This window comes from Ustilaginoidea virens, chromosome 1 (genome assembly GCF_000687475.1).
Source record: "Ustilaginoidea virens chromosome 1, complete sequence".
Lineage (NCBI taxonomy): Eukaryota > Fungi > Ascomycota > Sordariomycetes > Hypocreales > Clavicipitaceae > Ustilaginoidea > Ustilaginoidea virens.
The window spans coordinates 1,159,799-1,181,225 of record NC_057316.1 but is presented as its reverse complement, the minus strand read 5'-3'; the positions used below and the strand labels follow the sequence as shown (position 1 = coordinate 1,181,225).

Here is a 21,427-nt window from a genome sequence, read left to right as displayed (position 1 = left end):
CTTATGGCGTATCTGGTCGAGGCATAATAGGAATACCGTATATGACTTCTTAACGCTCTGGAGATGCTAGCTTAGTAATATTATGCTTCTGCCTGTATGATATACTCCTAATTCGCTCTATAATATTTGATAACCGGCTTATCTATAAAAAGAAGAGAAGTATTAGAATCGTTCTCTAAAAAGTAGTAAAAAAAATATACTGAAGAGATTCGCTACTGATAGTCTAGATAATTCTAGATAAGCTTATTTAGATTTCTCGCCCCTTTAAACTTAGATAAGGGCTTATTTCTCTTATAACGGCTATATTGCTTGTGAGGCTTAGAAAGATTAGGATCATCAGGCTGTGCTAATAATGGTAAGGGGGGGGGTGGAGGCGGTTCTAGATTTGCTGCTAATGCAGCTATTATACGACGATAATACTGATAATTACTTAATGATAAGGCTGTTTGTGTTGACGAGGCTGCTTGTATTGACGAGGCTGCTTATATTAACGAGGCTGCTTGTGTTGATGAGGCTTATATTGATGAGACTGCTTATATTAATAAGGCTTATATTGATGAGGTTGTGGCGATAGCTAGGCTAGGATCACGCATAAGGGAATTAGAGGCGGGTGTCATTACGCTATAAATCAAAGTAATTCCTCGTTATTTTACACTAATAGGATAAGATAGGCTCTATGAGGATTCATCTATATATCTTTCTATTGGACCTAGCTTTCTGCGCCTCTTTTCCGCCACTTCATCATAATCAAGAATAAACCCGACCTCTTGCAATACTAAATGCTATAGCAACAGCCTTATTTACGCCTCTTCAGAGTACGTACCGGATCCACAAAGATACGTACCGGCTCTATTTTTTCAGCCAATAAGGGCGTTTTAGTGCCCTCTAGACCAATTAGATGGCTTGCTTGAATGACATGTGGCTAGTGATTGTGGTGGCTTAGCACCCCTGGCCTCTCATTAAAGAAGCAAAGCTGGAAGGCACGCTTTACGCACTTACGTAGCGCACGCTGCACCTTCGGCACAGCTTTGCTTAAAAACCGCAGTACAAATTCCGCTGGACCCCGCAATAAATACCAGATGTCTTATGGAATCGCGCCGGGGGTCAGGGCGGGTAAAGCGGTCGGCGGCGCTTAACAGGTAGTGAGTATTTGTACTATGTAGCCTCTGGTACCTCGGGCTGCTACCTGAGGCCCGTTAGAACAGTCTAGTAGGTGTTAGGTACCCGCAAGCGGGTCGGGTCGTCGTGCTACCTTCGGCTAGTATTGACTTTAGCTATGGGGTCGGAACACCAACCATAAAGCCTAGCTGGGAGACAGCAAGTATCTATCGCGGTGTGCGGGGCTCACTTGCAAAGGTTGCATAATAGCCCTTGGTTACTACATATGTACCTAGGTACCTAAGAAAGGGCGAATTGTGCTCCTATATGTAGCGCTCTATAGCATACAAATGTGATAGTGCATATAAAGCAAAGGAAAGCTAAGCCAAGGCCTACCTAGGAAAGACTTACGCATAAGTCTTACGTGGCCTTTGCTACGCATAATACAAATGAGTGGACTAGCTCTAGTGGAGCGTTGCTAGGGCCGCTGATATGTATCTCTATTCTCGTGTATCAGACCCCAATGAAATCCCTTCCCCCGCTATCGCTTCAAGTCCCGTGTCTGGAGCGTCGAGGCCGACTGGACGGGAAATCGGAAATGATATCCGTCGCGCAGTCAACTGTCAACTGTCTAGCAGGTAGGTAACGCGACACCTGTCAACGCCTCTTGAGTCGTCTCAAGCGGAAGTGCGAAGCAAGTTTCGCCTTGGCAACGCACCATGAACGAAACCTCCCTAAAGAACGCCCCAGCAGACCAGAGGTCCCGCCATCCCAACTGCGCTTTGAACGTCTCAAATGTCCGTGCTTCCTTCAGCGAAGTCCGCGGGTTTTAGCTGTGCTATATACCGAGTAAAGCCCTGGGTACATGGCCAGTTTGCTGTTGCCGCCGTTGCTTGTTTCGAAACGGTCATATCCTGGTCTGGGAATCCTCTGGATTCTGCAGGTCAATTATCGCCCGCGTTCATCCGGTACTGCCCAGATATGCTCATATGAAACCAGGCTTTATCCACTTGGAATAAGTGAACTGTTGAGTCGAAAAGACCGTTTGGACCATTGCATGTGCCATACAACTACTTCGGGGGATATTGCTGCCTCTACGGAGTACAAGGCATACATTTTAGCAGCTTTGTGCACGTCTTCATGCCCTAGCAAAACGGCATCCTAGCCCTGTCTACCAAGTACAGTCGCCGTTGTTGAGTTTGATCGGGCTGTGGCGGCTGTGGTTGTGCGTTCCCTTTCTCTTCCGTTGGGCCGCAATCGTGTTCCGTTCTATACCACACAACAACAATTATACCACCCCTTACTAACGATGGCTTCAGTGTCGTCTCGACTTTTCGCATTTCCTCCGCAGCATTGACATTTTCGGTCAAACAGTGACAATCCCCGTCGACTCATGCCCTCTCCCCATTCCGCCCAAGGTCGCGCGCAGCTCTGGAGCTGCTGCTGCCACAATGTCCAGGTGCGAGCGAAAGCCCGGTCGATGACACAAAATGTGGACTGTCATCCCCATTTCAGAATACCATGGTCGATAGCCGCCATGCATGTTAGCCATGTCCCGTTTCAATACGGACACTGGTCAAGTCACAGAGCGGAATAGACCACCCTGCTATATTGCCATCAAGCATGCCGGTTGTGCAGGTTTCTCCCACGCCAAGTCTTGTCAGATGCTTTGAACCTACAAGACACTCCACAGTTTCTCCCACAAGGGTACTTTACTGCTGCTTGGCCGTGCCTCATCCCCCGAGACAACTCCCTTACCGTCTAAATCAGCCCTCCTTCCACTGTCGAGATCCATCTCACAGCTTCTCTTCAACCTGTCCTCACCTCTCCAATACAACTTACCACAGAGGTACATCACTCCAAAAAGCGGCAGCAGAATATATGCGTCGACAAACGCGCCTGCGTCAAAAGGAGATAATGTCGTCCATCCTTGAACAAGAGCAAGGAACACATTGGCTGCTAGACCAAAGTAGGCAATAAAAGGATAGAACATGCTCTTGAAGGGAATCGCTCCCAGGCTTCGATCCTGCGCGACCCAAGCTCGACGGAAGCGGATATGTATGAAGCTAATGCTTCCCCATACCAAAAAAGTGCTCACGCCCGACAAGTTGACAATGTAACCATAGGCCCTGGATGCTCCCGTGGAGACGTTCATCATTGAAATGGAGCCAACGGCGTTGGTAATGAGTATGGCCCAAACGGGAACTCCCTGTTTGTTAGTCCAGCCAATGAAACGAGGTGCTTTGCCGGACTGTGCCATGTACAAGATAGTTCGAGAACCAATGTAAATTGAGGAGTTGATGGCAGATAGACAGGTGACCAGAATGAATGCATTGACGAGATGAACACCTGGAAAGAGTTTATCAGCCATACGTACTCCCTAGGGGTTATGTGATTACTGAGAAGCACCGTCTCGTCTCGTCTTACCTGCTTGCCAGCCGGCATTCTGTATGGCAATCGTCATTGGGCTCTGCAGTGCTTTCGCGCCGCCGTTCAACAGTCCATCAGCATTCGCAGGGCAAGTCATGCCGAAAAAGAGGGCTGATCCCATGTACACGAAGATGATTCTCCAGAAGACCTGCCGAATTGCCTGGGGTACGGCAACACCAGGATTCCTTGTCTCAGTAGCTGCGACAGCAACGGATTCCACACCAGCGTAAAAGGTTGAGCAAAAAACGAAAACAGTTGCCACGCCACGAAATCCATTCCCGTTGAATGCACCAGGATCGTGCCAATAACGAAACCCAATAGGCTCCTCTTGGCCAACTAGACCACCGGCAGCATACACAATCGAAAAGATAAAGTACACTGTCAGGCCAAGGATCTTGAGAAGCGCCAGCCAGAACTCCGCTTCACCAAAAGCCTCGACGCCAAGTAGCTGAAACCCGGTGAAGACGAACCAGAGGATGATGAAGAATCCCCACAAGGGAACTTTTGGAGCCCAGAAAGTGAGGATGCTGCAAATGACGTTGTATTCACTGGCTAACACTGTTGCCCATATGATGAAGTAGTTCCAACCGACGGCAACGGAGAAGGATTTGTCCACAGTGCGCTCGGCTAGGGAAACAAAAGATCCCCCCCCAGGATACAGAGTTGTTATCTCACCTAGGGACTGCATGACTGAAAATGCGATGACGCCTGTTCAAGTCGAAACTTGTTAGCAAATAAAAAGCCGTTACCTCCGCAACCAGGTCGCCGGTGTCCATCCGAGCAGATTCGCCCACCAATGACTGCGAATCCTATGAGCAGTGAGGCAGGGCCACCATTGTTTAATGCGCCACCCGCGCCAACCAACAAACCAGGCCCAATGATGCCGGCCAAAGCCATCATTGACAGATGTCTGTTCTGGAGTCCTCTTTTGACACCGGAGTCTGGATCCATAGAGCCGTCATCGCTGGTGGCCGGATGGGACACACAGACGTTGCAATGCGCGTTCTCGACGTCATCATCGAAATTGTCCACCAAAACGCTGTCAGAATGCGGCCCCCGGACAATTTTATTAGCAGTGTATTTGCTATGCTGAGACATGGTGGTGGTGTGTTGGATGAGGACCAGTCTTCTGGCTATTCCGAGCCCAGGATGGGGGGAGAGTTAACAAGTACCGAGCCACCAGGATGGAAATGGAAGAACAAGTGAAGGGCGGACCAGGGAAACAGTCAATGAAGTCCCAGGTCGTGGACATAAGCGGGAAAAGATGGGACTGGGGGGGGGGAACTGCTTAGAGACGAGAGGCTCAGTGCCTGATTAGCACCTTACACCGGACTATATAATAAAAGACTCAATCATTAGGCCATGGCATTCGAGACGTGACTAGAGTGTCGAGACTCTTCTTCTGCTGACGAACTACCAACAGGGGATGTCTGTTGTGGAAGCTAGTAGTTAACAGGCACCATGTTTGGAACATGGGATGCAGTTGCGTGCAATAAAAATCGAGATAGATGGTGTGCTTCGACCGACTTATGGAGTTCTTTACACTTAACGCTCTTTGGCGCCTTTGTTTTCGGCCTTCTCTCATCGCGTCATCGGAAAGTATCCACTGGGTATTTATATTATGTAGTGCATGTGAGTACGGATCCACCCGCATGTCCACTGCATTGATGGCACGATATAAAGGAATCCTCACTACCACCTGGCTGTGATGGTGTTGTTTTTAACTTATGGCCGTGAACGCTGAGTAGATACTATGCTCGTGACATGACATTCAGGTACGCAGTAAAAGAATGTCCAAGGCTCATTCGAAATCATCCATATTTGCCGAGAGTCAGTAATACAAAGTTACTGGATTTAAGGTCAAAATAGGGTATCAGTTGATATGGAAGGGAAGATACAAGCTCGACCAAGCATGCAAGCTCCAACTATTTCCAATGAGCATCAGTTGCTCAATAAGTCAAGTCCGCCGGCAATTCAGCCGCTTTCACCATTAGTTTCAAAATTTCGAGGTATGAGTTCTGGGGCCATCTCGATTGCCCCCAGCATGTCATTTTTGTTGAACAGGAATAAGCCCTGAATAGCCGCGGTGCTGGTGTGTCTCTTCGAAGAAGAACCGTCGGGATATGATCCGAATAGCCCCAAGTCTTCAAGGCGAAGCAGGAATCGCTCTCTTCCAGAGCCATCACGATCTTTGTCGCCATAGAATCGATCCCACATCTGCGAGGCTTGGAACCTGGTAGCTTCCCCAATCCTCAACAACATATCCACACGACCGGGTCGGATCAGCGCCGGGTCGAGGCGATCTATGTGGTTTGTTGTCAGGAAGGCAATACGCTCTTCGCCCGCGGCAACACCGTCCAGGGCATTTAGTAACCCGGAAAAGGTGACGCTTGCGCCACTATACCCATCGGCATCCCGCTGACGGCGATTTACAAAGGCAGCGTCGGCATCTTCCAGAAGTAGGAGACACTGCTTCGGTAGCTTCGTCAACAGGTAAGCCAGCTTATCATCGGTCATTCCCGTTTCACTGAGGTTCACCATTGCGACACCAAAGTCAAGCTCTCCTGCCAATGCTAAAATGAAGGAGCTCTTGCCACTGCCCGGTGCACCATATAAAAGATAGCCACGCCTGTATGGAATTCCGCGATCCACGTACCATTGCTGGCGCGAGAGGAAATCTTTCACATCGGCCACGATGCTCTCTTTCACTCCCTTGTCCAGTATCACCGAGCCAAGCGGCCTTTTCTTTCTCGGCTCGCCCAGGGAAACCCATTCCATCCCACGAGCACAGTACACCACAGTCTTGCCCTCGTTAGCTTTGGCAGCGAGCCTGTGTGCCGCCGTGAATATACCTTCGAATGCGTGTCGATGAGCCCAGAGGGTTGTGAGCTGAATTACTTCGTGCGGTTCGCCCGTGTTCATGTTCGCCGTACTATGCTTTTCCCTATTAACAGCGATATACGAGTTTCCATATTTGACAATATGCCGTCCATATCCTGGCTGAAGAAAAAAGTTGGCATCAATTGCGCCCCCCGCGCCATGGCTTCGGGTGTTTGACGTAGTTGTCACCGATAGGTTGTGAATTCTTGTCAATCGTGATGCAATAAAACCAGGAGCTTCGCGAGGTTGGGACAACCAAGCTAAAACCCAAGGATAGGCTGCATCTTGCTTGCTTATTTCGACATTAACAAGTAGCCGTCGACGCATAGTACCAAGAGTCATGATGGCGCCTTTGCGAGCGAAGGCAGCCGCTGCGCCTAAGCTGGCAAGGCCGATGCCTCCAGCAAATAATGGATTCTCAAAGAGCACATCGAGGCTGGAAAGCGAGCCAGAAGTCTTTGGTGACTCCATGTCAAATTTTCGAGGGATACGAGGGAAAGATGGCAATCAGTCGGTAGCGATTATCTGGATATCCATCGTCTCTGGAGTCTGCGTGACATTTAAAAGATGACTACTCTGTCCGGATGGACTTTGTATTTGTCAAATCTCCTCTGAAAATAGTCCGTGCGACTTCGCATTTAAATAAATGATAAGGGTCGTGATCTTATACACTTCGACTGAAACTGTCTTGACATAATACCAGGGTGCCTCCGAGTTCTTCAGTATCAAAAGCACAGGGAAAGCGGAGTAACCCGGCGGGTAAATATTAGTCCGACTTAGCTGCTGCCTTATTTTACCGCCTTTTTACTGCCTTTTTAACTATCTTATTTTAGCGCCTTTTTACGTCCTCTAGTAGGTAATAGTAAGGGGAAGGGTTATATAAATACTTTAATAGGCGGGATACTGCTAGAGCAGTATTAGGTCGGATTATAATTGTTGAAATTATACTAAATTTCTTAAGCATTAGCCATAGCAAATATTGATTGCGAAAAGCAGAGCTATTGACTATATTTTAATTTATTAGAATTAATACATTACTACATAAATTGTGGCTATTTGAATTGTTACGCGATAATGTGGTGATGGCGTTGATGTGGGGGTTGTTGCAATACTTTTGAACACCTAGTTTATATAGAAACTTTTATTAGCCACACTTTCTTGTTCACAGCGGCCATTACAGTAAAATGTTCCGAATAGGCGCTGGGCGAAGTCCACCATGGTTTGAAGGGAGCCTTCGTGAAACCAAGCGGCAACTGATGAGCCGGGAACTCGTTGAAGTTGGTCACTTCGATGATATGTAGGAAACGGTCTCTGGGGCCGAAGACGCTGAAACGATGAGAGGACAGAACCATCGAGGTCTTTAGATATGACGCAAAGCGCAAATTATCAGTGTCGTACAGATAACTGTTGAACAATGCTGTTCCGCAGCGGGTACTAGCTCTGGTCGTTCCATGCACATGGAAGCTGAACGCTTAATCATACAAGGAAACAAGTCTTGCCATGAGATTAACAACAAGTCCAAGCGGTTGTTATTGCCCGTGGTGCACCTTGGCCTCCACCTTTCTCTGCTGGTATATACCGACCCCCGGTGCTTGTCCACAGTAATGGTCATATTCCGTTTTCAATATCTTACAAGACTGATGATATCCCACGCGTTATACATAATGTACATGGTTTATTGAACATGAATCGTCCCAGTGAACCAAGGCAAAGTAAGACAAGAAATATTGACGCACCTCATCTGCAACGATTTAATGCCACTCCCTACCGCTCTTTTGCATTTCAATCAGGCGCCAACCTCGAGTTTCGGGATTATTAACATCTTCTGCCATTCGAGTAATGCCGATAGCATATGTGACCAGTTGCACCTTGTCCTCCATTCCCGCTGCAAGCTCATTCGATTTGGCGTTACGATAAACGTGAACCTCTTGAGTCCGGCAAGTTATGATGAAAACTGGGACCTCACCCGGATCCAGAATTCTGGCTCGGAGAATATCGACATTGCGAATGTCCAAAATACGACCATCGGACTTCATACCAGCCTGGAGATATTGCTTCGTCAAGGCTTCATAAACGGAGAATTGAGCCGCAGACAGCCACAGCTTCAACGTTTCAGCATCACCCTTCACGTAGGCATCGAGAACTTCTGGTAATATGTACTCCCGTAGTTCCTGCAAAAATGGCTCCACCTGAAAGTTGGGATCCATGGATCGGAATTTCTTGATAACCATCGCAGTTTCGTTCTCAGCAAAGAAGCCTCCGATTCGGTCAGTGATACTGCGAGCTGTCGAAATTAAAGGATTCTCCGACTCCTCATATCGCCCCTTCATAGTGAAGAGCCCCTGAACGAACTTATTGGTGTCTCGGAAACCTCTCCATGCCTCCTTCCAAGCGGCATCTTTGTGAAGAGTGACATTTGTTCCAGCACTGACATCATGTTAGATCTGTGAGACTCGAAACTTAAATTCGAATCAAACCCCGAAACACAGACATCTTGGGGGAGGTGGGGCTTACTTCGGGTCCTCTTCTAGTACTTGACCGCGATCAAGATTTTGCTGTTCCATCATTGCTCTCTTCCTGCGGCGCTCCTCCTTTTCTACCCATCCGCCATATCGCGACGAACTGCCATCATCAATGACGTTCTTGACATTTCGGTACGCTTCAGTGTCGCGGATGGGCTTCGTGGCCTTGTCCATGGCATCTCCGGTGACATTAGCCGCCTTGCGGACCCCTTTCATTACTGGCGTTTCCCAAGTCCAGGCTGCCCCTTTTCCAATGGCCCCAGCAGTAGTTTTGACTGCCTTTGAAGTGGTGGATGAAATGGCCCCGGTCGACTTCTCATAGGCCTCTCGGGCACGGCGTACCGATTCACTCTCGGAAAATTGGTGTGCTGCGGCACCAATCTGTTTGGTTGACTCATTCCATTCCTTAGAAGCCTGAAATTCAGTGTTCATGGTTTCCATAAACACCTGCCAAGGCGTCTTATCGCCGTGAGGAGGGGGAGGAGGCATCTCCTCTTTCTTCTCACTGTGTTCCTTTTCATTAGACTTCTCGCCACTTTCACCTTCTTCTGATTTTTTGGAATGTTCTTCGTCGGGTTTTGTTTCGGACTTGGCGAATTCTGTTTTCGTCTTTTCTTCAAAATACAAAGCTCTGCTCAAGTGCAACTGGCGGTTTTGTCCAATATAGTTCGAGGTCAGTCGCACTTCGAAAGGTAAGGATTGCAATCGAAGAAGGGAAGTATTAAAAACAGCGGCGCAAGTCTGTCTCGAAACAGGAAGTAGGGAAGTCGAGGTGGGATGGGAGGCTAACCTCCTATACGCTGGAGATCTGCCGTGAGAGTGGAAAATGCGGTTAGATGCTCTAAAAAACGCATTTTCGGGAGGTACGGCGCTGCGAACAAAGGGGATCATGCTGTGCAAGATTTGTGAAGAAGGACAACTAAATGTGTCTTTCTTGTGGACAGGGTCAATAGAGACGGAGCTGCGACAGGACGAAATAGAAATTTTGGTCTGGCGATGTCGGCTGTATGTAATGTCGGGAAAACCCCGGTTGTCTTTTTTGCCTATCAGTTCTGTCTGGGATGTACTCCATTCATATGTCCCATCATCGTTTGCCGATACCGAAATCTAGTGAAAGCTGCAAATCACGAAGTTCTCAACTTTTTGCTTACAAGATGAGCCGATCACTGTCAAGATGTGTAACGACCCTACCCTTTCTTCGACTTGCACAATCTTCTCTATCAAACCTCCCTTCGCAGACTGTACGATTCCTTTCCCAATCGTCGGCAAAGTCAAATGATTCGAAAATCGACAATTCCAGGAGGGTGCAGGCTCGACCCAAGACTGAGTTCTTCTTGGACACTTATCTGAGTAACTCTTCGCCGTCACGAAATCGGGCGACGCAGCAGTCTACCAACATGGACGACTTAACACAAAGCATGGTTTCTCAGGCATTAGATATGAAAGCCAATATCGACACAAGCGCGCTTACCGGGAAGTCCTTCGAACCAACACGCAGAGAGGATGATAAGGAACCATACCACTTCCACGTCTACTCGCATAAGCACAACACGCACATCACTTGCACAAAACCGAATCGAGAGCCCATTATCTCCATGTCTTGTGGTAACATTGGCTATCGCAAAGCTCGTCGCGGAACTTTCGACTCGGCGTATTCGTTAACGAAATATGTCCTCGAGCGTCTCATCCATACTAACTGGCCAAGGGAGATTAACAGACTGGAATTAGTTTTACGAGGATTCGGGCCGGGCCGAGAGGCTGCTGTTAAGGTGTTGATGAGTCCCGAAGGCAAAATTTTCCGAGACAAAATTGTCCGTGTCGCGGATTCGACCCGTATCAAGTTTGGTGGCACAAGGAGCGAAAAACCGAGACGACTGTAAAGCAACAAAGGTAAACTTTGGTTTGGATCATGGGGAGCATATAGTCAAACTCGAAACGCAATTTGTACTTTACCGCTGTATGAGTTATCCTTCATAGAGCTCTTCATAGAACCAGTATCTAGCACCTGGGACGATGAGTAGGAACCGCAATGCAGCTTAGCTACATCTAACGAGATGGGGATCAATGGTATCGAACTATATCCGGAACGCCATGCCAATTCAACGGATGGAAACAAATACCTAACCAGCCATTCGTGCATCCCAACTACACTATTGCGGAGCCTGTTCTGCTGCTGGAAGATTTCGCCCAGATGTGTCCTGCATAACCCGTTTACCCTTTCCGTTCCCTCCTTTGCGTCGCTCTTCCTCGCTATCCCACTCGCCACCACTGCTTCCAGCTTCCGCTAAGAGCTGTGGCCTCGATTCACCAAGCATACGAGACGATTCGTGCGCAATCTCATCATCTTCGTCCAAGAGTTCTCCATCCGCAGTTTCGTACTCTGGTGGTTCGATCCATTCTCGGGGTACAACACAAGGTAGGGCGACACCAATAGTCGCAGCTCTATTAAGCCAACTTGGCCCTGGATTTCCCGTCAATTTCTGGCAGAGATGTGACGTGAAGTGGTTGCAATTTCTTGTTAAAAGATTGTACGATGTGCCAAGAAACTCTTCTGAAGCCGTTCGTAGCAGAGAATCAATCTCCGGCTGAGTAGCAAGAGTAAAACCATGCAGTATCTCACATCGAAATGTGCCCCCGGGGAGTTCGGTCTTCGGTTTAGTCCAGTAAACACCAGTCACGCAGCGTTTATTGTGCCCTCCGTAAGCGTACTCTTTGTCGTTGATGACGACGCTAGAATGAAGCAGTGACGCACCGACTGTCCAGAGAATGGACGAAAGCCTGCCCGGCTGCCAATGATTAGGCCCAGTCAGCAATTGTCTGATTGATTTGTACACCATGACTTCGCCTTAAATGGGAATGGATGACGAACTGGGAGCAAATCGTAAATACGAATTTTGACCTCCGTCTTTTGTAAAGATAGAGTGCTTCTATGCCCCCTCGTAGGCTGACTCGTACTTTGTCGAGGTGTTGACATTCTGAAAATGAAAGACAACAAACCTCGCAGGTCAAGATGTCTAAGCGGGTTTGGTGCACGTCAAAAGTGGCGAAGGAGTGTTCCACGTAGAGACAACGAGATGCTATGTCATTTAAACAGGAGATAGTTGGCGCAAGCACTACGAAAGAATATGAAGACGATGAACATAAATGAGAGTAAAGACCCAAGGCAGACAGTCGCGAAACGGTCCTGAAGTTGTTCAAATCAGCTATCTTAGTCGTGAATAGCTCCCACCGTTTGAACAAGCGATGAATAAATAGACAGTGTGAACAGCCACTCCGGAGAAAGAACAAGCCGCACCTCCAGCGTCCTGCACCCAATACGCTGCTAACCACGCCAGTTAATAGATCGATGTTGGAGGTGTGTTACTCGGAGCTACCCTCCTCAATTACCAGACACCTCGACTGGTTCAGCTGAAAGCAGGAGGGCGGAAAAACCTCCTCCGGTCATTGCTGGGTCACAACCCACGCACGAGGTGTGGTGGGGGGAAGGAAAGTAGTACAAAAATTCTTCTTGCGCACTCCTTTTCTCCTTTGTCATAAACCCAATCCCTAATGACGGGCACCGCCTGTCTTTTATGAGCGAAACTCCTCTAAAATCTTTTTTTTTGCCAACAACAATTGATATTGGCTGTTTTTCAGCCACGTCGTTCACGACGACGTTCTTTACTGTTTCTTCTTACTCCTTCTCTTCTTTGATACCACATTTTCTCTCTGGCCCAGCCAGGTCTGCAGCCTTTGGACAATCTCCACCCGCCCGACGCGTTCCCCTCATTTTACACACCCGGTATTACGCCAGATCCAGAAAGATGCCTCCTAAGAAGGCGGCTGTGGAGGAAAAGATTCCCCTGGGCCGACCTGGCAATAATCTGAAAAGTGGTATTGTATGTGCTGGTTCGTTCTTTCTTTTTAAAATTGTTTTACTTGCCATGGGACAAAACAGTAATGCTAACTGCCGAATTGCAGGTTGGCCTCGCCAATGTTGGCAAATCCACCTTATTTCAGGCAATTACAAAATGTGATCTTGGCAACCCAGCTGTATGAGGCCCCCTCGTTCTTCGCCCTAGATTCGGGGTGCTGACAGCTTGCAAGAACTTCCCCTATGCCACCATTGATCCCGAAGAGGCTCGTGTCATTGTACCTGATGCTAGATTTGACTGGCTTTGCGAGAAATATAAGCCAAAATCTCGAGTCCCTGCCAACTTGACGGTCTATGACATTGCTGGTTTGACACGAGGTTCCTCCACCGGAGCTGGTCTTGGAAACGCTTTCTTGTCGCATATTCGCGCAGTAGATGCTATCTTCCAAGTCGTTCGATGCTTTGATGATGCCGAAATCATCCACATTGAGGGCGATGTGAATCCCACCCGGGATTTGGACATCATTTCGGAAGAGTTGAGACTAAAGGACATTGAGTTCGTCGAGAAGGCTCTTGAAAACCAGAAGAAGAAGACTCGCATGGGTGGTCAAAGTTTAGAACTCAAAAAGGCTAAAGCGGAACAAGATATAATTGAGAAAATCCTGGCGTGGCTACAGGATGGCAAAGACGTCCGCAAGGGCGACTGGAATCCTAAGGAGGTAAGCAGCTTCACTTTTTTTTTTTCCCCTCACCTGTTGTGCGATACACTTCTTGTGATGACAAAAGGCTTTTTGGCCTGAATCTAATCCCAGCTCGTCGAATGCCTCACCAAAACAACGCTTAGAGTGCATTATGTGATAGACTATATTCTGATAGAAGCCTTCACCCCTTTTTTTTTGCACACCATCATGAAGACTTGTCAAGCTCGAACCAGTAAAGCTAACACCTTATCCAGGTTGAGGTTATCAACCCTCTCTTCCTCTTAACGGCTAAGCCGGTTGTATACCTTGTAAACTTATCCGAAAAGGATTACGTGCGTAAAAAAAACAAACATCTACCCAAGATCGTTGAATGGGTTAAGGAGCACGCCACTGGTGACCCAATTATTCCGATCTCTGTTTCGTACGAAGAACGTCTGACGCGGTTTGAGACGGAGGAGGCCGCGAAGGAGGAGCAAAAAGCGGTCGGCGCTGAATCCGTCTTGCCCAAGCTTGTGACACAGATGCGGAAGACCTTGCAATTGGGCAGTTTCTTCACATCAGGTGCTGATGAAGTCCGTCAATGGACGATTCGTAACGGCACAAAGGCTCCCCAGGCTGCTGGCGTGATCCACACGGATTTCGAAAAGACATTTATTCAGGCCATTGTATACAATTTCGAGGTTCTGAAGGAACTTGGCGACGAGTCCGAAGTGAAGGCCAAGGGGAAGATGATGACCAAAGGCAAAGATTATGTTGTGGAGGACGGTGACATATTGCTTATCAAGGCAGGTGCGGCTAAGGGTTAGGCGGACGCTCACCGCAGGCATACATATGAACGGTTCACGTTTCACGACTTGACTGTGTCAAATTAAAATAACAATGAATTCTTTAACAAACTAATGTACAGTTGTAATTGCTACGCATTGAAAATACTGTTGAAAACACAGGAGATGGGAGTGAAACAGCATCAAGGTACTGACCTCGGAGAGCAGTAACAATGGACAGTTTATTACACAGCTAGGATCTATGGCAAGGCATTGTGAATGTCTTTCTTTCCAAGCATTTCAAGTGAAATTCCAAATAAATGTACCTTTTTGGGGCAAGATAACGCATTATCCCCTATGTTGCCGCCCAAAACCATCAACCTCGCAGAACATTAAGTTTGTGTTGCCATCTAAAGTCTGTATAAAGTGAAACACTTATTAGTCGGCCCAGCGGGTAAGTGGTAAGTGCTGAGAGTCGAGAGATCTCTGATCAATGGTCCCACCAAACATACACACGGCCCTTGTTTTTTAGAGACGAATTATGATACGCATGGGTGCACTGAATGCAAACGAATGGAACGATGAAATATTGCTCAACTTTCCGGCCCTTCATTGCCCAGTTATTACGGTAGTTGGCTCCTGGTTATACTCCAACGCGGGAAATCTCTACGGAGAGCCTGCTTACGGAGTATTAGGTACTCGATATAGCATTGACGGCTAACCAGGGACCCACAAAAAGCCCCTCCAGATTACCAGAAAACCCCGCTGCTTGGAGATTGCCCGAATTACCCCTCTGATCCGATTTATATCACAAACTTTTGACTCGTAAAGTAATCAAATCATATGCTAAAGAAGCTCGTGCTATCTAAAAGGACATATTCAATTAGAACTCGTGAGTTTCTTCTCCGCTTCATTATCTTGTCAGCATCTATATTCTTGCGGTACATACTCACACCTCCCGGTGCAGACGTGCCTTCAAAGCTTGGAGCACTCGACCTCAAATATCTACCAAGATGGGTGTTACTGATGTGCTTAGCCGAAAGTCTGGCGTCATTGTCGGAGATGATGTCCTGAAGCTTTTCGCGTACGCCCGCGAGAAACAATTCGCCGTTCCTGCCATTGTGCGTCTGTCATGCGAAACTTGGGAACTTCATCTGTTCCTACTGCTAAACGCGGTTTCATAATAGAATGTCACGTCTTCCTCGACCGTCGTCGCGTCCCTCGAGGCAGCTCGCGATGCCAAGTCTCCCATCATTCTGCAGATGTCACAAGGTGGTGCTGCCTACTTCGCCGGCAAGGTACGCAAAAGCGATACGGGATCAACGAGACGGCGTCTTTTTCTAATGCCAAAAAATATAGGGCCTAAGCAACACTGAACAGGCTGCCTCAATTGCTGGCGCTGTTGCTGGGGCCACGTATATCCGCTCCATTGCACCGTCTTACGGTATTCCGGTCATTCTCCATACAGACCACTGTGCCAAGAAGCTCCTGCCATGGCTCGACGGCATGCTCGATGCCGACGAAGCTTATTTCAAGACTCATGGCGAGCCGCTTTTCAGCTCACATATGATTGATCTCTCTGAAGAGCCCGTTGACTGGAATGTCGAGACTACCGCAAAGTACCTGAAGCGAGCCGCCCCCATGAAGCAGTGGCTCGAGATGGAAATAGGTATTACTGGAGGTGAAGAAGATGGCGTCAACAATGAAGACGTCGACAATGCCTCTTTGTACACCCAGCCGGAAGATATCCTCAACATCTACAACATCCTGGAACCCATCTCTCCTTACTTTTCCATTGCTGCCGGATTCGGAAATGTCCATGGCGTTTACAAACCTGGCAATGTCAAGCTCCATCCTGAGCTTCTCGGCAAGCATCAAAGTCACGTAAAAGCCGCCATCAATGTCAAGGAGGATAAGCCCGTCTTTTTTGTTTTCCATGGTGGCTCCGGTTCCAGCAAGACAGAATACCTCGATGCCATTAGCCACGGGGTTGTCAAGGTCAACATGGACACCGACATGCAATTTGCCTACATGTCCGGCATCCGCGATTACATGTTGAACAAAAAGGACTACCTTCTTACCGCCGTTGGCAACCCTGACGGCGAGGACAAACCCAACAAGAAATTCTTTGATGTGAGGTTGACCCTCCGCACTAAATACTTACGAAGAGTTAGCTGAAGAATAGTTACTGACGATGTCAACTCCAGCCACGTGTTTGGGTTCGAGAGGGTGAGAAAACCATGTCTGCCCGTGTTTCCGAGGCTCTTAAAGACTTCAACTGCGCCAACCAACTGTAAGTTTTACCGAACCGTACACTACACTATTCCATCAGACCAGGAAACTGGGACTGCATGGCGATATATTTCGAAGGTTCGGAAAGTGCGGGTCAACTGAGAGTAGGAGCCAATGAACGGAAGTGGAAAAACGAAGGTCAAAATTGAATATTCTTACAACATGGCCTTGCTCTTCGTTTTTATATTTCCTGTGACAGTGACATTCTCTTCGTAACCGGGCAAAACCGCAGTATAATGCGAGCGTGAAATACCATGCCAACGTGAACGATTACGGTACATGGTAAAGCCTTATTAAACGGCACTCAGAAACTCTTGCTCTCCAGCTTCGTTTCGTAGGAACTTCAAAAAAAATCTTCATATCGAATAGCAAGGCTACTGTCCCAAGACGTCTCTCTCTATTGTATGAACCTCTTCGTCATTCAGGATTTGCGATGCCGCCATAGCCGCCTTGGCTGGATCGAACCTCCACAAACCACCTGTCTTATCCTGATCACCATCAAGCGGCAATCCCACAACATGACCCAGAGCTTTGAGAACTTCGTCTTCGCCCGTTTCAGCGGAGAAGTAACGCCGCTCCCAGGAGCGGTTTTCTGATCGTTCCTTGTTGCGCAAGTTGCGTTGAGCTCTCTCTATTTTCCCCTTTTCGATTGAAACAGTATCCATATCGCCTACCTGGATAGCTCCAGCAACCTTGGCCCAAGCTCTGCGAGATTCGAGGGGATGTTGCTTATCTAGCGCAAGAAGACGGAGCTCAGTCTGGGGTGTTGCCGCAACGTCGTAAGTAGCGATCAATGTTGACGGTGAGTTGTTCTTGGCAGCACCTTGATAAATTTCCAACTGCTTCGTCCACTGGCCTGTTACATTGTACAGCACATCCTTCTCTTTACCAGTGGGATAAAGCGTAGCAAGAACGCTATTCTTCTTGCCAGACAGCCAGCCTTTACCACTGTAATCTATTTTGGCAGTATAGCCACTAGAGCTGGTTATGTAGCTCGACCCATCTAGCTCGACAAAAGGGCATCCGAAAATTAAGCCCTCGATATGGAGGGAGGGCAGGGTGATGAGATAGTGCTCCGCTCGCGGCTCATCTCCAGACCCGACGGGAATTGTAAGCACGGCGTGGCCGATCTGCTTGACGATTATGGTGCTTTTAAATGTAGCTTTTTGCGCATTGTACCCCTCCAGTTGAACTCCAGACTTGTTGTTGCGGATGCAGTAGGCAGTCGTCGGAGGATGGTGGCTCACTTGTTCGGAAATCAGCGTAGTTTCTCCAGCTTCGTCCGTCCAGGTACCCAAGAAAAGTTCTCCGAGAAAGGGATTCAGAGGTTTCTTTTCATTCCCGAATTTTTCGCTCCGGCTGGCGTATTGGTATTTGAGGGTAGAGAGGAACCATCTCAAAACCAACATGGCTCGCTTAGCTGAGTCGGATTCCGCCGCAGGGGCGGAGAAGACTGGCGGATGTGTTGCCCAATACGATGAGAACTCGGTCAGGGACTGTGAGGATAGGATAAACGGCGGAGCGGTAAGCGAAGATAGATCCCCACTGAAGGAAGCAATAGACTGTGATGTGCCATGGAGTCAGTGGTGTCTTAAAAGGTCGCATTGTCTGCAAGCGTTTCGTCTTCGCTTTTACCTTTAAGAAAGCCGACCAACTTCCACTGCTTGCCTGAGAGGCAGCAGAACTGGCAGATCCAGACATGCTGATATTCAAAGAAGAGTTAATTGATGATACGGTCCCGAGAAAACGTTTCCATCAAAGGACCACGTCAACGTAGGTAGCAATAACCGCTAGGTATGCCTCAGCAGTGCGATAAAATTCGGGCGGCGGACTGTTTATCTTTTCTTTATCCTTGCCGGGCACTATAAGTTGCTCGGCAGGAATTCGTGACGAACAAGAGTGTCTCGGTAGATGATGATGTGTTCTAAAGAGCGAGGACTTGCTGCGTATAAAGAACATGTACACAGCTGAAAGCAGGAACAAGAAGTCTTAGAACATTTTTCTTTGATAACTGAAAGAACGCAAAAGGCAAGAGGTGGCACAAAGAAGCACGGGGATAATGTCAGGTCCAGCCAACTCTAGTAGGTCAGATGAGTACGGAGTATGTGGCATTGGGCGATGTGGAAGTGGGCGACAAGGTTTCGTTCGCGGGGCGACGAGCCCCACACGACCCGCTCTCTTATTGGCATCCTGGACTAATCGAATTACTAGCGCTAAAACGTTCGAGGCTTCTCTCCAAACTCAAAGCAACCTTGAAGGCCCCATCTACCTACCTACGCGCGCCACCCCTGATTTTTTTTTTTTTTTTTTTTTTTTTTTTTGAGACGGTTCCCTTTGTATGTTACCAACAGTAATAAGACAGCAATAGTCACCGAGAACCCTACAACAGGTATGTCTACTGTCTTCTCAGAGCCGACGAGTGGGTGACTGTCACCAGAAACCAGCCTGGCGCGCAATGACAGGTAGGGGTACGGAGTACATACCCTGTTGCAACCGTCACGTTTCTTACATGTCAACTGGTATCTTCTAGAGAAGATGTATTCTGGTCGTTGTCTGCTAATAGCTGGAGACGATTTCTTCTTCTTTGCCACTTGAGTGTGGATGGTGTGGTCCATCAGATGCTCCTATTGATCCCTCCTTTCAATGTATAAATCGGGAGGAACACCGATTGACTACGTCTATCCTTCCCGCTAACATTCCAACATGTCACTAGCCGTCAATCGTAGACAAAACCTCATCCCACCCACCCCGATTGCTATGGTATGCCCTGCTAGTGCTATGCAAAATGGGGATGTATTATGCTTGTTAGTATCTTAGGTACTTACTGGGTACCAAGGTATCTTGGGTTGGTGGGATGGTAGGTTGGTACCTAGGCAAGTGCTAGATAACCAGTAAGTCGATTCATTCATATCGTTAGGGTAAGGTATGTTAATATCTAGGACCCATTCATCTTCGAAGTTACAAGCCGTTCACAGTTCTTTGGGGGCTAGTAGTTGCGCGTGTCACAAAATACGTCGAATCAGGAGAGGAAGCAGATGAGATGAATGGGAAAGTATCCCCAGAAGAGAAGATTATATGCGAAGCAAATAAAGAAGGGTCGCCGCGGCCGATTCATAAACATATGTCTGTCAATTCGAGGAACCAGACTCCTGAATATGCTCCCAGCCAGTTGTTACACAACAAGTCTTGCACATTTTATCGAGATCAAACCCTTAGCTGATATCACCTCTGTGCCAGATGATTGGCTTCAAATCAGCAATTGGTCGATCTTTATGGCTTGCAGATCCTATATATTTGAAAATTAAACAATCTGCGCTTACGCGCAGTGCTCGACACTTGGTATGTTTCTTCGTGGTTTTTCACGTCTCGACATCAACCCGTTCGGGTGCCCTGGGTCTGGCCATGCCATTTGATGTATCACGCCGCCTTCCAGACTCGCGCAGCCCGTCTTTCCCATGTCGGAACAAGATCGCAGATTATATGGTATATTATACTGACCAGCTCACAACTATGTGAGGGACGCTACCGATTCTTTACCTTGCGAATAATCACTTTACCCTCCATCAACTCCCATCCAACTCCATCTTTTGCTCTTAAATCGTTCCAACTTGATTCTGTAATAGTCTCTAGAAACTTCAGGTCTACGGAGTGATAGGTTCGGCCCAAACATTTGAGACTATGCAACCGCATGTCCTTATCTGCCCATTCCATGAGCCTCGCTTTGTACCCGTCTATGCGTCGCTGTATGCGCCTGAAAGCAGCATAGTTGTCGTGTATGACTGCATGGAGAGCCTCTTTCACATAATTGTCTCGCAGTCCATACTGGTGACGGAGGCTGACGGCTTCGGCCAGCTGCCTCCTTCGGCACGCCGCGTCCAGCACCAGATACCCGGCGACTTCGTCGACCTCTGAGGGTGTAAGAGAGGCTCGAGGCTGAATAACGCGTAGCAAATGGAGAATGGCGGGGTGGTAAGATTCAGGATCTCGGGCGAGAATCGACGTCCTTATGGAGAATAAATACACCTGCGCCGCAAATACATCCATCCGTTTCGCCGCGACAACCCCTTCTCTCAGTTTCCGCAACGCCGTGAGGATGTTTGGAAGGTTTTTGGATCTAGCAGTTCCTTCCGTGAATTTTCCAGAAATCGCACCAGTGCAATCGCTCACAGCACCCGAAGCGCCGGAGCAACTCTGGACATTCAGTGAGTCAAGAATACGAAGGGATGAGAATCGTCGCAGCAGTTCGACGCCTTGACCTGCATCTGAGCAAATGGCCATGTATCGATCCACAATCTTGGTGTAAAACGCCTCCTGAACCTTGAAGTCAAGTAGCCTTTTGATCTTATCGTTAGCAATCTGTAACCAGGACAATTTCAGTGCTGGCTGATTGTTTGGCTGAGGGGGGAAAGAGGCTGACCTCATATCACCCTTTGACGGTAATCCCATGCTTTCTAGTGGATCTTGCTGCAGAGACTTCAGCCGGCCCCAGGGACCTGAAGTCTCTTTCATGGCTCGATTGTTGGCCATGTTACTCCGCAAGCTCTTGTCGATATCGTTTTGTTTCTCGGCGCCAGGCAGGCGGACCGCGGCGTTGACGGAGGCACATTACATGGTGCTGCTGCCCCTCACCCTCCTGTGCCTGTACCCTTCTAAATCTGCCCCTAATGATTTCCCCCGACCAAAAACGGAATAACTGGAATAACTGGGTAGGTACGTAATATATATCCTGTTACGAGATTTAGAAGGAAAAGAATACTCATTCTTCTCCCAGGAAGTATTTAATAATATATACAATCCGATGACATGACTCGTGACATTGCTCGAGAAAGAAAGAAATAAGAGAGAGAAAAAAAAGGGAAAATTCCAACCAAATTGACGAAAGGGGGT

The 21,427-nt window shown here is 48.0% G+C and overlaps 9 protein-coding genes across 9 annotated transcripts; 3 read left to right on the top strand and 6 right to left on the bottom strand.

Annotated features, from left to right (window-relative positions):
• Positions 1–2,773: 2,773 nt before the first annotated feature.
• On the bottom strand, positions 2,774–4,626 carry UV8b_00160 (uncharacterized protein; the record flags this gene model as incomplete). Its single annotated transcript, XM_043137658.1, has 3 exons — positions 2,774–3,447; positions 3,526–4,236; positions 4,323–4,626. The coding sequence occupies 3 exons, from the start codon at positions 4,624–4,626 to the stop codon at positions 2,774–2,776; spliced, it is 1,689 nt and encodes a 562-aa protein (XP_042993592.1).
• A 762-nt stretch (positions 4,627–5,388) lies between these two features.
• UV8b_00159 (uncharacterized protein) lies at positions 5,389–6,879 on the bottom strand (the record flags this gene model as incomplete). Its single annotated transcript, XM_043137657.1, has 2 exons — positions 5,389–5,453; positions 5,517–6,879. 2 exons carry the CDS (start codon positions 6,877–6,879, stop codon positions 5,389–5,391), a joined length of 1,428 nt encoding a protein of 475 aa, XP_042993591.1.
• A 1,280-nt stretch (positions 6,880–8,159) lies between these two features.
• UV8b_00158 (uncharacterized protein) lies at positions 8,160–9,821 on the bottom strand (the record flags this gene model as incomplete). The annotated part of the gene is made up of 2 exons (XM_043137656.1): positions 8,160–8,835; positions 8,923–9,821. The coding sequence occupies 2 exons, from the start codon at positions 9,819–9,821 to the stop codon at positions 8,160–8,162; spliced, it is 1,575 nt and encodes a 524-aa protein (XP_042993590.1).
• A 506-nt stretch (positions 9,822–10,327) lies between these two features.
• On the top strand, positions 10,328–10,810 carry UV8b_00157 (uncharacterized protein; the record flags this gene model as incomplete). Its single annotated transcript, XM_043137655.1, has 1 exon — positions 10,328–10,810. The coding sequence occupies one exon, from the start codon at positions 10,328–10,330 to the stop codon at positions 10,808–10,810; it is 483 nt and encodes a 160-aa protein (XP_042993589.1).
• A 270-nt stretch (positions 10,811–11,080) lies between these two features.
• UV8b_00156 (uncharacterized protein) lies at positions 11,081–11,904 on the bottom strand (the record flags this gene model as incomplete). The annotated part of the gene is made up of 2 exons (XM_043137654.1): positions 11,081–11,716; positions 11,800–11,904. 2 exons carry the CDS (start codon positions 11,902–11,904, stop codon positions 11,081–11,083), a joined length of 741 nt encoding a protein of 246 aa, XP_042993588.1.
• Positions 11,905–12,733: 829 nt separating this feature from the next.
• UV8b_00155 (uncharacterized protein) lies at positions 12,734–14,290 on the top strand (the record flags this gene model as incomplete). The annotated part of the gene is made up of 4 exons (XM_043137653.1): positions 12,734–12,808; positions 12,891–12,962; positions 13,017–13,502; positions 13,739–14,290. 4 exons carry the CDS (start codon positions 12,734–12,736, stop codon positions 14,288–14,290), a joined length of 1,185 nt encoding a protein of 394 aa, XP_042993587.1.
• A 971-nt stretch (positions 14,291–15,261) lies between these two features.
• Positions 15,262–16,545, top strand: UV8b_00154 (uncharacterized protein; the record flags this gene model as incomplete). Its single annotated transcript, XM_043137652.1, has 4 exons — positions 15,262–15,369; positions 15,436–15,546; positions 15,608–16,381; positions 16,456–16,545. 4 exons carry the CDS (start codon positions 15,262–15,264, stop codon positions 16,543–16,545), a joined length of 1,083 nt encoding a protein of 360 aa, XP_042993586.1.
• A 369-nt stretch (positions 16,546–16,914) lies between these two features.
• Positions 16,915–18,241, bottom strand: UV8b_00153 (uncharacterized protein; the record flags this gene model as incomplete). Its single annotated transcript, XM_043137651.1, has 2 exons — positions 16,915–18,102; positions 18,176–18,241. 2 exons carry the CDS (start codon positions 18,239–18,241, stop codon positions 16,915–16,917), a joined length of 1,254 nt encoding a protein of 417 aa, XP_042993585.1.
• A 1,821-nt stretch (positions 18,242–20,062) lies between these two features.
• UV8b_00152 (uncharacterized protein) lies at positions 20,063–20,986 on the bottom strand (the record flags this gene model as incomplete). The annotated part of the gene is made up of 2 exons (XM_043137650.1): positions 20,063–20,873; positions 20,958–20,986. 2 exons carry the CDS (start codon positions 20,984–20,986, stop codon positions 20,063–20,065), a joined length of 840 nt encoding a protein of 279 aa, XP_042993584.1.
• Between the last annotated feature and the right edge of the window lie 441 nt (positions 20,987–21,427).